Consider the following 16,524-nt stretch of genomic DNA (forward strand, 5'->3'; position numbering starts at 1 on the left):
ATAGCAGACTGGTCTTTGGGCCCGTCTGACCCATCCACTGTTATTTCCTGACCTCTTTCTCTCCACCTGTTTACCATCCAGTCCCACCAGGGAGTACACTTCTTGGTGTAGTTTATTTTAAAAAAGCACATTGGCGTAAATTTTATGTTTTTAGGGAGCAAATCAGTTGTAATGCCTGTTCATAATTTAGCCCTGATGTGGGTCTTTAGATTCGTTAAGACCAAGATTACTCACTTTGAAGTAATCATGATCAATATAAAACGGGTTAATGTAATTAAGATCAATATAAAATGGGGCCATCTTGTGAAACAGGGCTTCCAAACACAATGTAAGCCTCCTATGCCGATATTTTTTGTATGTCAGTTATTAGTAATTCATGTCCTCCATTAATGATGGTCATATTAAACATTTGTAGAGAAAGCAAAATCCCAGGATTCCCAAATGGAATTTTCCTATCAGCGTCACAGAGGCACATCCTGTTGACTTTTGTGTTCCACTCGCTTCGAGTGAAACAAGTACAATATTTTGGAGAAAATGTTATGATGTAAGGGAGGGTTCCTCAAACATGTGGGACAGGACCTTAAAATAGGCTTCACAGAAGTTTTTAATAACTTAGTTTTCTTGAAAAGTCGAGTAAACCGGATCATTAGATTGTTGCACATGGGTTAGTAAAGGAAAATTAGTGTATTGTGACTGGGTTGAGACACCCTGGACTAATGGATCTTTTAGTAATTTAAACCATTGGGAGTAATAGAATATCACCACTCTCCAAGGTTCCCATCCACTCCACTTTACTACTGTTCCATTTTGAAATATTGTTGGCATTACTGTTGTCGACGACAGGCTGCACAATTCCAAGGGTTTACCTTTCTTTTAATTAATCATTTAGAGCAGAAATACCATAATTACTTTTGAAAGCCAAATATGGTTTCCTCTTTAAATATTTGGTGGATCTCAGTTATAGCCTGCAAATCTTAGAAGCCAACACTACCAGTGTTGATTTCAGCTTCTGCAGTATCTCACTCATTCTTATTTCACCTCAGCACAGTTGGCCCTTTATCTGTTTTTGTTTATTTACTGGTCCAATATGGCAGACACTATTTGTATCAGTATTGGTTTTTAAAAAAAAAATGTATTTGTGCAAAATTACTTTTTGCAGTGCGGTGCAGCCCAAGGGCAGCAGCCAAGTCTGCTGAAACAAATACAATTAACAAACAAAACATGTACAGGATTGCGAGGGCTTCAGCAGTCGATTTAGGAGCAGAGGTTGGGAGCAGTGGGGGAGAAACAGGATGTGGGTGGGGGCCGGGGAGCTATTGAGGCATATGAAGCTGTGGCTGGAGGTGGGAAAAAAGAAAACGCAAGGGAGGATGTGGATTAAGCAATGTGCGAGCTTGTGGAGAGGGATGAGTGAGCAACATGGAGTGCAGGAGGAGGGCATGTTTTTCGGGGTTAGCAGCACGTTGGGCAGAGAGCTAGAGAACGTGCACTCATGGAGTACTGAAAGAAGAAAAAGTAGTTCTCTGCACGTGAGTAGTGGTAGAATACAAGCCATCCAATCAGAGGGATTCAGTGAGTGACAATAAAACCAACCAGTGATAAACAGTAGGCAGACTGTAAGCCCACTGCAAGTTTTTGGTATGGTCCACAAGAATGCAGCAATGCCTTGGCCTTCTCGTCTGTGTGTTTTTATGCAGTACTATGGAGTTGCTGGCTAATAGTAAGTTCCAATTTGTAAATGCAACTTAATAGGGACTTAAAAGCTTGAAATATGACTTGGGAGATGGCAGCCATGGGCCTGTGCCGCTGCACATAAAGACCTCTTATTGAGGCCGCACTAGTGAAGAGAGAGGACAGCTAGATGGGCAGAGAGGCTTGGACGGCCACTGCATAGAGCAGGGTGCAGAGGCTGGGATATCTGATGAGATGCACGTGGCTCAACGATGTAACAACCTGGTTTTAAGGTGCATTGTGATGGGTGTCATCTGAAATAAGGATGGCCGTTTAACCACTGCACACATTAGGGGCGAGGTGACGTGGAGCATTGTGTATGCATCCAGGCTTCACTTGCGCAAAGTGATAGAGGCAGATTGTAAACTCCTCCAAGAGGAGCTGCATGGAGAACCTAGGTGAACCAGAGGTTAGATGTACGTGACGGGCCGTGCGAGAAGACGTGAGAATCTCAGCAAGTTTATTAAGGAAGCAAACATATGATAGAAACATTCAAACTCCGAAACAATTAGACCTGGTTCAAAAAGCTACCAGTTGTTAGCGATGAGGACAGCAGCAGGAAATAAGCGTCATAAGAATCTGGGAACATATTTTTTACAATGCATGTAACTACATTCAATGAAAATATGTGACGTGCAGAAGTAGTGGAAATCTAATCAGAACACAGATTCAAAAAGCCTTGTGGCAGACCCATATTAGCAGTAGTCCTGGGAAAGTAAGGGTAATACCGAGACGAATGGGATCTCGTTGTATAGAGTAGGCTTGGTAATGGGAGAATCCCATTTAAATACGCAGGTTAGATTGAACAAGGGCTTGGCTCCACCAGACAGGGCATCCTATCACAGCCTGCAGTTTGCCATTGAGTACAGGAATGTGTTTTTTCCCCAGACCCAGTCACGCGTTGTGCTGCTGTCTGCAGTGTCCCGCGCTCAGTGCAGTGGCAGTTTGTCGTAATCCGTCCACTTTGTCCCATGTGAATGGTAGGTAAACCGTGGGCGGTCCATCCATGAATGCAGATATTGTACTAGACAGGTACGCAGGAGCCTTGCGAAACATAAACGAGGCACTGTTACTCCTGGATAGAACCAGGTACAACAACCAACCTGAATTTCTTGTTTGAAGCTTGTAGGAACGGGAGCTGTGGCGATGTACTTGTTGTAACTTCTAATGTTTTATTTTTACAGCAGTGCTTTGTTAATGAATTTGCAGGCTTGCCACTTTGCGGCTTGTACTATGCTACAAGACGAGCATTGTCATTTAAGTGTATTTTTCCTTTGGACTTGCCTGCCATGATGACATATAATGCCTTCATAGGAAGGAAATATCACGTAGTAATTATGTACAATTTCCTGAAACATTTTCATACCATAAAAAAGCGTTGCTTGGTTGGTTATTTTTTCCAGTGGAAGCAAATGAACAGTAAGCTTTTTTGAAAGTGCAAGATTTTTTTAATGTCTTTTAATTTGCAAGCTTAGTCCAGTGCTTAATTTGTGAAGGAATGAGTGCCGGTGCCCAAAGGCCTGTTCAGTAGGCCGTACTGGTGCAGTTAAATGTTGGGACGAGGAATACCAAGGCTCTTGAACTTTGAATCCACCTCATGCCTCTTTAATCTACTCTGTCCCTTTTTTCTCTGTCTGATCCTCCTTTGAGACATTTTTCCTTCTTTATCTTCCTCCGTCTTTCTCCATTGTCTTGCTCTCGGTAAGTGTCTGAGGTGTAAAATTAAGTCTCAGTCCCCACAAATAAGTGCCGATTGCTCCCACTGGCACCTACCAGCTCAAATTAAGCACTCTTAAGGACTATATTGGTACCTCCATTGTGCAGTTTACATAACATGGAAGCAGTTGACTTCAAGACCCAAAAGGAGCTTCCACTCAGTTTCTCTTACTGCAGAGTAGAAGGACTAGGCTGGACAGTAGTAGTGATGACAGGAGGATCACGTTTGTAACTGTTTGACTAATTATCGGAAAAGCAAACTCCTACCTATTTCTGTACGATTCCAACTTGCACATGAAGGTCACTGTGTCGTATGCCTTCACCACATTGAGAAAAGAAAATGGTGTGTGACCCCGACCTTAAAGATGATTCCTTCCATAAACCCATGAGGCCAAGAAATCTCTCATATTGAGGACGATCAGCCACTATTTTTACCAGTTAATGATCTTGACAGGTGTAGTAGTCCTGCCACCGTGAAATTCTGCATGTCTTTATCTCTAAACATAAAACAGGCTGTTATGACTCAGAGGCCCAAAGACTACTCCGTTTCCACAATTAGATCCCCTTTCCCAGAAGACAGATTCCGATTTATTTAGAGCCTTCGGCAAGTTTTCAGTTAATAGAAATTATCCCTTGAAAGGGTCCCCCAGTATCCAAGCTGCTGTACATTGAGGTCATTGTAGTAGGACACATGGGTAGTAAAGCTTATTGACTCGTCAGGTGGATATAAATCCCTAAAATCTCATGATTGGCCAGAATCACAATGTATTCCCATAAATTGGTAATGTTTAATATCCCACTTCCAAACATTTTTCCTCTGATTTGCACACTACGTAGAGCTTGTGACTTGTTTCCATCGATCTTCCCACTATGTAAACCTTGGTTTCTGACTTGTGGCTGATTTAAGAGCCAGAGCTGCATATCGAAGTCTTCAGTCAGTTCTACTGTCACTAATGAACATTTCTCCTTCAAGTGCAGCAAGTTATTGTATTTGCTCCATGGGCTGTCACAACAGCAATTTTCCAAACTCGCAGAGGATTCGGTTAAAATATCTTCTGTTGTTCCCTTTCGGGACGCATCTTTAGATAAAGAGGTTGCAAGGAAATGCATCATGTCTACAGACTGTATTGGCAAAACGATTGCAGCCTTAATGAGAGCTTAAACTGCATGTTCTGAATGCACTTTTCAGTCATTGAACACAGACTTGTTTCTGCAAGATGGGCAGCACACAGGGCTTTTTGGGACATACTCATTTTAAAATATCTCTGCTCCTTCTCTCTTCCCGTTAAGTTCCGGTTAGTCTGAAAACCTTAACCAACCGGGCTTGCCTCTTGCTGATAGTTCCCCACATCAGGCTCATCACGCCTGGCATTTTCATCTCCGTTTTATGCTATGGGACCCTCCACTCAGCCCAAAATGGGGGCAAATTATACATCCACAGTCTGTCTCTCACTTTGTGGGATGGCACTTAGAAGGGATAGATTCTGAGGAGGTGTAATTCTACGCAAGGATGAACCGTGTTTTCTGAGAGTCTTGGGCGTTGTTGGCGAGACAGAATTGCGATTTTAATTATTATTTACATGATTAAAAACTTATGTTGTTTTTTGTTCTTGCTTGCTTGGGCAGTTGTGGCCTGAAATACAAGTAAATGTTAGTTTGTGCTATAACTAATGAGGTTAGAAAATAAAATATTGTTCACCTTGCATTTTATCTCTTGTTCCTGTATTCATGAAAAATTATGCACTCTGGTTTCCTTAGAGATGAACTGACTTCATTTGGAATCTTTACCTTAGCCCCTTTCGCCCATCTTTGATCCCAGTAATCACTGTTTTTGGAATTTGTTACTTCAGAGTGCAAACTTGATTACCTTTCTAATTAGTAGGTAAGTCAAATGTATGCTTTTTTTAAATTAATTTTTTATTTTTTAAATTTGTTTTTATTTTTTTAATAAGCAGCAGTACAAAACAACAGTTGAGTATGCAGTTTTCCACAATATAGAACAGTACAGTATCAACTATTAGAGACAACCCCTCAGGAAGCATTTCCCCAGTACTATACATCTTTAATATCCACCTCCCCGCGCACACACCTCGGGGGTCTCCCCACATCAATCTGAGTCTGAGGCATCGTCATCTTGATCTGAGGGCGGGTCACAGATGTCACCTCTGAATTTGTTCCACGCCCCCCATACTGTACTCCATTTCCCAGGGCAACCCGCCTGATGAAGGCCGACCTTTCAGCAAACATGGCCTCGTCCATGTCGGCTCCCCATGCAGTTAACTTCGGCGATTCCCTTGTCCCCCATTTTTGGGCTGTATTGCGCTTGGCTATCATAATCCCTAGCGTAGCCCAACCTTGTGCCTGGCGCGTGAGGTCATTAGGTTCCCATATATTCAGCAGGCAGCGTCTAGGTTCCGGTACCAGCGACACTCCCCCCGACTGCGACAGCGTCCGCATCACCTGCTTCCAGTACACCTGGAGTACAACGCATTCCCATATGGTGTGGGAGAATTTTCCCACCTCCCCGCAGCCGCGCAAGCAGAACGGATGTGTCGCGCTATCTATGCTGTGTAGAGTGTGTCTGGTGTAGTAGGAGCGGTGCAGAATACGGAGCTGTATGAGCCGGAGCCTCGAGGGTATACCCGCCTCTCGCGGCGAAGCCAGCGCCTCCCGCCATTCCGGGTCGTCAAATTCGCCCACATCACGGGACCATTTCTCGCGGAGAGGACCCGTTGGGTCCGGTAGGTTGTTGACCAACCTACGGTACGTAAGCGATGTGGCCCTTTTTGGCATGTAATCCATCAATAATCTGTCCTCCAAGGGCGACGCCTCCGGTACTGTCGCGCCAGGCGCTAGCCTCGATAGCAAGGCGTGCTTGATTTGTGTATATCGGAACCACTCGGAGGACGCCAGCTCGTATTGCTGTTGAAGACGCGCAAATGTAATTATTTCACCCTTGTGCCACATGTCGCCAATAGTGGAAATCCCGATGTTGTCCCAATTATCAAAGCCCCTGCTGCTTCTAAGCTTTCCGAGCTGCTTTGTGTCCCACAGAGGTGTGAGTTGGGTCAAGACCCCACGCCACCCTAGCTTGGCTTGTGCCGCGTGCCAGATGGCGACGGTCTGTCTAAGTGGACCGATGAGCGCTGGAGCCAGTTTACCGTCATACAGGGGTGACAACACACCTCGCTCTCCCAGTATGTCCCTATCTGCTTTAAATGCAGGGTCCGTCCGCGGAGCATGAAGCCACTGATTAACTACTTTTAGCTGCGCCGCCCAGTAATAGAGTTGGATATCTGGAAGCGCTATCCCTCCATCATACCAGCCGCAAGTTAATTTGGATTGCGCTATACGCGGCGGTCTGTCACCCCACATAAGGCTAGTCACCTGCGCCGCAATTGCGCGGAAGTATTCAGGCGGTATGCGACACGGCGTGTTTTCCAGTACATACACGAATCGAGGCAGGGCCATCATTTTAAATAGGGCAGCTTTTCCCAGTAGCGTGAGCGGCAGCGCACCCCAGTGACGCGCGTCGCGCTTGAGACGGTCTAGCGGGGGTTGCAGATTCAGTTTTAAAAAGTCCGCAGGGTATGCAGTGACGTGAATACCCAGATATTTAAATGATCCCGTCGCCGTTTGGAGTGGGCAGTCTGCAGGGAGTCGAGGATGATGGCCGCGCAGCACATACATTATCGATTTTGACCAGTTGATAGTGTAGCCGGACGCTCTCCTGAAGATTTCGCAAATGTTAAGTAAAGTTAGGATTGAGCGCCTCGGGGAAATGTATGCTTTTTTGAGCAATTGTATGACTACTGACTGACTTTCACAGAAGTTGTTGTCTGACTTCTCCTTCAACCAGGTAGTTTTTTCTCAGGAGAAACATCCATAACATTCAGATTTCCTTGAGACAAATGTCGAACCTGACTTTTCAGGAGAGTATATAGATGTATCACTTGGGAATTAAGCTATAAGAGCGGTTTGCGAGGTCTCTGCTGTTAGCCACAGGAGAGCCGCAGTTGTAGATATTTCTAGCTAGTTGCTTTCCAATGGTGGTTAAATACTCGAAACAAGAGGGTGTAATATGTATGTATGCAGGCCTGTGAAACACCTTGTCTTTGGAAGCAGCATTTACTATACGTCCTCCAAGAACCAACATTGCTCTTTTGTGGTAACATGTAAAGCATGAAACTTGTAAAGTCCTTGTCACACAGACCCTGGATATTAACCTTTTTGCCTCCTGTGTTCTCTGCAGGTTGGTGGCGTTTATTTTCAGAGGGCTGTGTTCTTGACTAGTTGCATCACAATGGGTTGTATTTGAATTTGATAATTCAATCCAATCACATGGCAAGTTTTCTGTAATACTCTAGTTGTGGCACTTGTGTTTTTCAGACCCTTTCTTGCCTCTCGTAGTCTGGCCTTAAAGTACTGGTACTTACTTCTACAGAACATTTCTCCCCTCTCTAAATCATGCCTTATGCTGCTGGTGCTTGCTTCTACATACCCTTTATCCCCTCTCTAAATCAGGCCTTATTCTGCTGGTGCTTGCTTCTACATACCCTTTCTCCCCTCTCTAAATCAGGCCTTATGCTGCTGGTGCTTGCTTCTACATACCCTTTCTCCCCTCTCCAAATCTGGCTTTAGGGCACTGGTGTTTGCTTCTAGTGCTTCTTTCTGCAGCGCCTTTCCTCCTAGACTTTGACACTGGTGCTTGTTTGTGGGTATTGCTTTCATGCAACCTTTCTCCTTTCTTCAAACAAACCTTGTGCTGCTGGTGCTTGCTTCTACATATCCTTTCATCCCTTTCCAAACCAGGTTTTAAATTAATGGTGCTTACTTCTTGTTCATTCTTTTATATTTCATTATTTTCCCTCTTCAAGTCCGGTCTTATGGTACTGATGCTTGCTTCGGGTACTTGCTTCTACAGATACTTTTATTCTTTTCCAAGCCAGATTTAGAGTACTGGTTCTGGTTCTGGATTCTATAAATTCATTTTTGCCCTCTACAGGGCGGGCCTGCTACTCCTGCTCAATTCTCACAGAGCCTTTCTTCCCTCTACAAATTAGGTTTTAGGGTACTGATGTGACTGCGTGCCTCCCTCAGGGTGGGTTCACTGAATGTGGATGTAAGGCAAATTTTTTGATGGTGGTTAAAACCTCTAGGAATGAAGCAACGACTGCGCTAATATGAATTATAGTTTTGTGTGTCTACGGTACATAAGCGATCAGTAGAATTGTTTTCTTATCAGTCTGATTTCTCCTTGTAAATGTGTACTCTACACTGTAGAGGAGTCTTGCTCTTTCCCTTTTTAGTGCAGTAATGCCTTGTATTTTTGTCAGAAGGTATTTGGAGGAAAAAAATAAGAATTAGGTCGTTAATCTTTGAATACAGTGCCACCGTCCTCTAATCCAGGGCATATCCTTGTTTGTTCCATTACTGTCATATTTATGGACCTGAGTTTGATGTCTGTTTTATACGTATGGTTTTGGGTGTAATTTTCAGTTGTCAAAATTGTTTTTCTCTGAATACAGTGGCTGGTAAGTCATGTCTATTATTGAGAACATTGGGTAATAAGATGTAAGCCCTGAGTGCCTGTGGACTGTGCAGCCACCCATTATGTTTTTTAGTGTGTGGGTCTTTGTTACTTATTCATTGCTGTTGTATCTGTGAATCATGGCACCCACGGCTCTTAAGTAAAATGCACATGGTATGGGGGAGAGGAGAAGGAAATAATCCAATTAGTCCCAACGCAATTAATGCTGTTGCGGGGAATTCTGAGGCAAGTAATGAGCCGAGGTGGGAGGCTGAAGGGCTATTGATGCAGGACGAACGATGTGCTGATCATCAGAGTGTAGTTTGCTGATCTGGAGATAACGGTATATTGGTAAAGTTGAGGTGTGATGGGATGCTGACGCGTTTTCAGGAGCTGTGGGTACACAAGAGATTGGATTTCCCTCCGTGGTGGGGGGGTCGGTGGGAGTTGGGGGGAGGGGGGGGGGGGTCGGTGATGTGCCTTCAGGTTGTTTTTCCATGCAGTTATTTTTTTAAACTTACTTTTGTAAAAATGACCGAAGCGACCTTTATTCTAACAATTTTCAGTCCTACTTGACAGCCTGCCAGACTTATTTAAAGGTCATCCCTTCCTAATCACTTTCTAAACAAAAAGCTTAAGGCATCTGGCAAAAACAAATTGCCTGTGACTCTTTCCAACTCTAGTCCTGTCTAAATGTTTCTTAGGGCAGAGATGATCAAAAGGAAGTGTATATTAAAAAACAAAGTCTGCATGTTGGGCCACTACAATAGAGTAAAGGCAGACGAGTAGGTTTGATTAAAGTTACAGGCTGTGCAGGTAAAAGAGTGAGGTTCACATTGCAAAGTTACGAGCTACTAAATTGGAGGAGAAAAGAGCCACTGGGTGTTTCAATAACTACAGGGTAGTCAGAACACCGCACCCCTGGACGGCCAGCTGAGCACTGGAGACTTTGCTAAGAGTTACTTCTGGGCCATACAGGGACGTGCAATGAAAGATCAAGGAATGTTTTGGCTTTATATGTATTCGCCTGGCTTAAACATTTGATATAGTGAAGGGGGAACCGAACTGAACATAAAAGAGCGAGGAAAGGGTTTGGCGGGTTCTCGCATTTACTGTTTTGTCTTTGAGTGAGCCTACTTAAAGCAACAGTACCGAAAATAATTCTCAAAAATGTAATTGTCGGTGGGACCAAGTCAAAACTTTGTTACTGACCTTTTTTCTAGCTTTGTGTTATTTTCTGAGGATAAATAGGAATGTGCCAAGAAGCATTAAGCCATTGACCTAAGTAGAGCTGAAGTTGCATCAGTTCGGGCTGGACTGTTGCTATAGGGCTCAGGGTCAAGGCTGATTTGCATATGGCTGGGTCCAAACTGGAATGGCATGGTGAGCAAAAAAAACATGGATTTAGGCACAGATCTCTGTACTGGGGTGAATGTATGACAGTGTTCTGCATTCTGTCCATCAATTGCATTTGAAGTTGCATCTAGGACCTTTGCTTTGGGAAAACTGCCCTTGTTTTGTCCAGGAAGAAGACTGAGGGCCTGATTACGAGTTTGACGGACAGGTTACTCCATCACAAACGTGACCGATATCCCGTCAACCGTATTACACATGCCATAGGATGTAACTGCCTTGTAATACAGCAGATGGAATAGCCATCACGTTTATGGCGGGGTAACCCGATCTGCCAAACTCTGACTCAGGCCTTAAATCCTAGATAGTCATTTTTAGGTCTCGCCCGACCCAGCGCATGCGCTGGTCTGGCGAGACTTATTGAGAGGGCTCCAAAAAGTTCTACCAGGCCAGCCTAGAGCTACAGTGCATGTGCGCGGGCGCGCACGCTTTACCGCGATTAGTTTCACGTTCGTGGCCCCACGGCCACCTTGATGTTTGATCGTGATCGCGATCGCAATCACTTTCGCGGCCGCACGGCCACTTTGCATAGCCAATAGGTCTCGCTTTTGGGACCTTATAAGTATTTAGTTATGCAACTGTTGCATGGCTAAACACTTATAAGGTCCCAAAGGCGAGACCTATTGGCTATGCCAATGCTTGTTCGGTGTACCATCAGCTACAGCATGGCTACTGTGAATTGATTGAAAATCGAGTGAAATAATGGGATGGTGTGCACATAATAAAGTTTACTAAAAAATACCAGTGCTCCTGTTGTGTTCCATCTCCGAACACCAGAAGGCAACAGATATGCCTTTCTTCTGAGAGTCCTCAGCAAATGACATAGGACTGCACCACTGTTCAAATTGTTTTAATGAGACGATGGCCAGCAAAATCAAATCTTTCTTTTTGAAAAAGTTAATTTCAATGGATACTTCTAGTGCTAATTTCACCAACATTCTGATATTTGTCATACTGGTGTCTCGGTGAGTTGCCATATGTGGCTCATGGAACATAAATCCACAGCTAGTTGATTAATCGTAATATTTTCCAGTTAGTGGCAATGGAAGCACGATGGTTTAGTAGAGCATTGCATGGAACATTGTGCTGACCTTCCGAGAGTGTCTCTCTGAAGATTATTTGTTTAATTTATGGGAATATTTTCATATTTCTATTTTTGATATGACAAGAGAGAAGTAGTGCACTCACTGATCTTTTCCTGGATTTCCCCGTGTTGTCTCGATTTGAGTGGTACTTCATTTACAAACCCTAGCCTGGCTCCTTGATGTGTGTTACTTGCTTGAATTCAGTTTGTCGTGAATCCATACTTTGAAGAACATAATACATTGACGATCTGTATATATATATATTTTTTTGTTGACGGTTAGATATTTGTGAGCATTAAATAGTTGGCCAATAATTACATTAAACTGGCAACTGTTAGAAAACCTTGCCTTCTGCTAACGGATGTGTAGTAAGTAAACACAAAGGATCAACTGCAGGTCATAGGGTTGAATTATAAACATGCTGTTTCTCCTCAGCACCACTTCCTGAAAATCCCGCCGCAAAGCCACATCCTGTGTTTATTGGTTTCATAACAGTGCATTAACTTTAACTCGTTGACCGAGGACACACACATTATGACGTGCCTAAAGAACAGCGCCTCATCAGCTCACCTACCCATAGGCCTCAGGGAACAACATTCTGTTCACGAAACATTTGTACTGAGGTTCCTCACTGGATTCTGTGAATTTATTAGACATTATCCAAGACCTGAAATGCGCTGGCTTTGTGTTCTACTGATTTTAAATTATGCACAGTGTGTCGGGTAATGCCATCGAAATAATTGAAAATCAAAGCAGTGGTTTACCATAAATGGTTAGAAATCTATTCTGTACTGAGGTCTCCATTTTCATATTGTCCAATCCCCCACACCCACCAAGATGGATACCTGAAGAACTACTGTGCCACCCCTTGGCTGGAAACCCCTCGTGGATCCCTTTGTACTTCGCTTACCTTCAGCATTTTAGGTGGAGCCACTGGACTTTCAATGAGTTCATCAGCTTTTGTCACACATGTTGTTCCTGATCAAGAGGACGGAGCATGTGAACTACTGTGCCTGCTGCCCATCTACAACCATCAAAACATTGTCTCTGAACTTACATAATATGAAGGACGCAAGACAGAGTTCTTTTGAATGTATGTGCTTGAAACCCAGATTACTCCTAACCCAGTAACAGTCCACTATATGCTGCCATGTTCACTCAACAAAGAAAACATTCTAAAGCAAAACGCATGAGGGCCTTGTGAAGTCTGAACCATTGTGTGCCTTGCAAAGCAGAATACGCATTGGCAAAGCCACTTGGTCTTGCGTTGGTTGCCAGCTTTTTGGCTGTGCCAATGCCTGTTTTGTTTTGTCATGGTTTTTGTTAAAGGTTATTGTTTGGGCAGCTGCTTGACCCATGTCAGTAGAAAACATAAATGAAACTGGCTACAAATAATCATATTTTTTTTTAACTCAAAGCATACATTGCCATACTAGAAGAGAACTACTTTGTGTGTGGATGTGCCACTTGAGAAAGGCCAGAATGCCAATGGTCAACAGTGCACTTAGCCAATAGCAGGCAGGCTCACCAATGTTCTCCTGCTGGATGTTGCAGTGGGCAGAAGAAAAATGTGAATGGCACAGTAACAGACCACTAAATGAAAAGGGATGGCTGAAACAAGCTACATAATAAACATATTATATATATATATCATTTTAATCAAATCCAAAAGGTCTTATGTAATGCCAGATGTAAAAATGAGGAGTCCACAGGCTTAATGTATCTTTTTCACATTCGGCCGGTGGGGCAGATTTGAGTTCGGTACAAACTAGAATCATATTCATATCCCAGAGGCAGATCAGGCGCGGTTGTAAAGGGACTGGTCAGTTGTAGCAGGTGGATAACACGTTCCTGCCCTGCTAAGTGAGCTGTTATGTTTGCTTTAATTTCCTCTGGCTAAAATTCATGGTTAAGAAGATTATTCTACATTGAGGATGTATATAGTCAGGTGAATACTTGATGTTTCTGAGCTTTTAATAATTAACCAGTAACTAACTATACCAAGGCAACAAGTTTGTCTTTTGTACTGGTAATGGATATGTAGTTGTAAGGGATCGGAGAGGAGAGTAAGCAAACACGGCAGTGTAATTCAGGGTTGAAATAAAGATGTATTTTTAAAAGTTCAACTGGCTTTAGAAGTGCACAAACGAGGATGAAAACGATATCGGTTATATGGTATTGTAATCATGAACTGCGGTAGAGTGGTATCACCAGTGCAGTAGACACTTATTTCTCCATTTTGGCATCTTCCTGATGGCTGTTGCTTTATGTGGATTTTACTCCGAAAGTCTTGGGTTTTATTGTCGCTCCCAATAATTGCATTTTTCTGGTGCTGCGCTCTGTTTTTGCCGCACAATAATACAGAAAACATCACGGTTTGTGTACATCCAAAGCCATCACCAGAGTACTAGAATGCACAGTCAGAGTACAGCCTCATCCCTCCAAAAGCTCATACTGCTTCTCAGCTGGTAGCCTTTGTGGGCTGGCGTTTCTCAGATCCACTTTCAGGCTTCAGCAATTCCAGTGAGGGAAGTAGATGAAAAAAATATTTGATACTAAAATATGAGCACACCAATCTCTCACCTGATCATAAGCTTTTATAGGAGACTAACGCAACTGCCTTTTTGACACAGATTTCCATTTAATCAAGATGTTTTGCCATAGCTCACTTAGATGATTTTTAATAATTCTAAAGTGTTTATTTGAAATAGTTTTGATATTTCAGAAATGTTATACCTGTTGTCTCTGTCTGTCTGTCTGTCTGTCTACAGGGGACTCTAGGTCGTTTCCAAGTTTAGGGGCACTCTGAATCTGCTCACCTCAATTGCCTTTATCGCTAGCATAATTTGTTTAGCACTGTGCCATCCACGCCAAACTAGAGAGTGCCAAAGCCTTTTGCCATGTTTTGTAACAAAATCTTTAAGAATAGGATTAGCATGTGCCATCTACGCTGAGCTGAAAAATGGCCAAAGCCTTTTACCACTCCAGACACAGGATTACAGCTTTGACTTGGTAAAATAACACACAGGCCAACCTGGAAATAAACCAAGCAACCCCTGACACAAGTGTTTCAGATGGCTAGCTTGACATAATATTTGGAAGTAAAGCCAGCTCTCTGGTATCGTTCATGGTATCTTTTTCTGGATGTCGCAGTATATTTGTGTAAACTGTGATTGGAATATTGTATGCTCACTTTTCTGTTTTCATAATGAACCATCTTCTGTTTTGCAGGCCAGAGCCTCAGCAGAAAGCTCCCTCTGCACCACCGCCACCGCCTCCACCGCCGCCTCCGCCTCCTTTGCCGGAACCAATACCTCAGGAGCCAGAGGAGGAGATTCTTGGTTCTGACGATGAGGAACAAGAAGATCCTGCGGATTACTGCAAAGGTGTGTGTGAAGACATTCTTGTCTGATTACAAGTCATAGGTAGTTTCCTTCTTGCATCACCTCCAATGTTGTAAATTAAAAGGTGCATTTATATGTTAGCAACTCTGTGCACTCATGCCTCATAAATGTCATCTGACTCAGCAGTCTGAAGAATTAGAAGATGTTTCAATTAGGTGTGTCCCAGTTTCCAAGCAAATTAACAACTCCTCCAGCGAGCAAAACATCATGTTTCTGGAGGCAATATGTCATACTAATTAAGATTCCAAGGAGTGTTGGGTGGAGAAGTACATAATCCTTCAAACTGGAGAATGTTGTATCCTTGCCTACTGCATATCCGAGCATTGCTTTAAAGCAACACAGACCAGCATAGTTTGAAGACGGCTGGATCCATGACGGGGTTTTCAGAATAACCATAGTTTGTGTACATGGGCTCTGTTCTGATTCAGGAGCCAAAATCTGCCATGGATCCAGCCTTCCAGTACACATTTAGCTCGGGCAGAGGTCGTGCGATTACACCGATGATGGAAGGGGCAGCTGTATGCGACGGGGCATTCTGCCTATGCAGGGGGAGCCCTAGTGTGGGTACGTCCGGGCGCCCCATTTAAAGTCACAGATGCATTAATAGATGGGAAGGGCAGATACGTTGTAGTGAAGGGGGTGCTTGATGGGAAGCAGGTAATCCTGGCATCGCTTTATGCACCTAATACGGGGGAGGCTGCTTTTTTAGATCTTTTATCGCAAAAATTGTCTCTGTGGCCTGATCTTCCTATGATTCTGGGTGGTGACTATAACTGTGTACTGGACGTCTCCTTGGACCGGTCCTTTCCGCCACTGCCTGGTACCGTCACATGTACTGCTGCTAAAGCATTGGGACACTGGGCATCGCAGTGGCACCTCTCCAATGTGTGGCAGCACAGATGTCCATTAGATAGGGTGTACTCTTATTACTCCGGGGCTCATAAGTTACACGTGCGTTTGGATTGATTCATGGTGTCAGATGATCTCCTGCAGTGTGTTACAGATTCTACCTATATGGGGCGTACGCACTCCGATCATAACCCGCACACCATGGAGCTGCAGTGGGAGGATGAGTTGCGGCCGATACTAATTTGGCGCCTTCAACCGGATACTCTCCTGGACGCGCCTTTCCGAGACTTATTGGCATCTACAGTGGAACAGTATTTTGAGGATAATGCGGGGACAGCCACGCCGGCATTGGTGGAGTGCGATGCCCTTAAGGTGGTTGTTAGGGGACACTGTTTGGGGACACAGGCGGGCATGCGCGCACAGCTAGAGAGGGATCTCCTCGTTGTGGAGAGCAGGATAACTGCCGCAGAACAGGCAGACATAGATGGCACTCGGGAGCGGCACAGCTCCCTCCTGGAGGCGCATGCGCGGTTGCTTGAGCGACTGCGATGTCTTAACTATGCTGCACACTCGGCGAGAACACACCGTATAGGCGACAAGGCAGGCAAATTGCTCTCATGGCTCATCCGTCAGAATGACTCGGCTGCACCCATAGCGTCAGTGAAAACAGCGACAGGGGCAATAGCATACACACAGCGCGATATCCATAATGCGTTTGTGATACATTACCGCGACTTATATAAATCGCGCGTGCGAGCCACGACCCTGGAGATAGTCGTATTTGGATGGATTTACC

General features: G+C 44.1%; 1 protein-coding gene across 2 annotated transcripts in view; it reads left to right on the forward strand.

Annotated features, from left to right (window-relative positions):
* SRPK2 (SRSF protein kinase 2) overlaps nt 1-16,524 on the forward strand; it is a 727,507-nt gene that overhangs the window by 443,080 nt on the left and 267,903 nt on the right. For both annotated transcript variants that reach the window (XM_085654150.1, XM_085654149.1), the window contains one exon: nt 14,707-14,861. In XM_085654150.1, the coding sequence (XP_085510276.1) occupies nt 14,707-14,861 (155 nt within the window). The remainder of the gene's footprint in view (nt 1-14,706; nt 14,862-16,524) is intronic.

The sequence above is a fragment of the Triturus cristatus genome, chromosome 4_1 (assembly GCF_964204655.1).
Source record: "Triturus cristatus chromosome 4_1, aTriCri1.1, whole genome shotgun sequence".
NCBI classification, from domain to species: domain Eukaryota; kingdom Metazoa; phylum Chordata; class Amphibia; order Caudata; family Salamandridae; genus Triturus; species Triturus cristatus.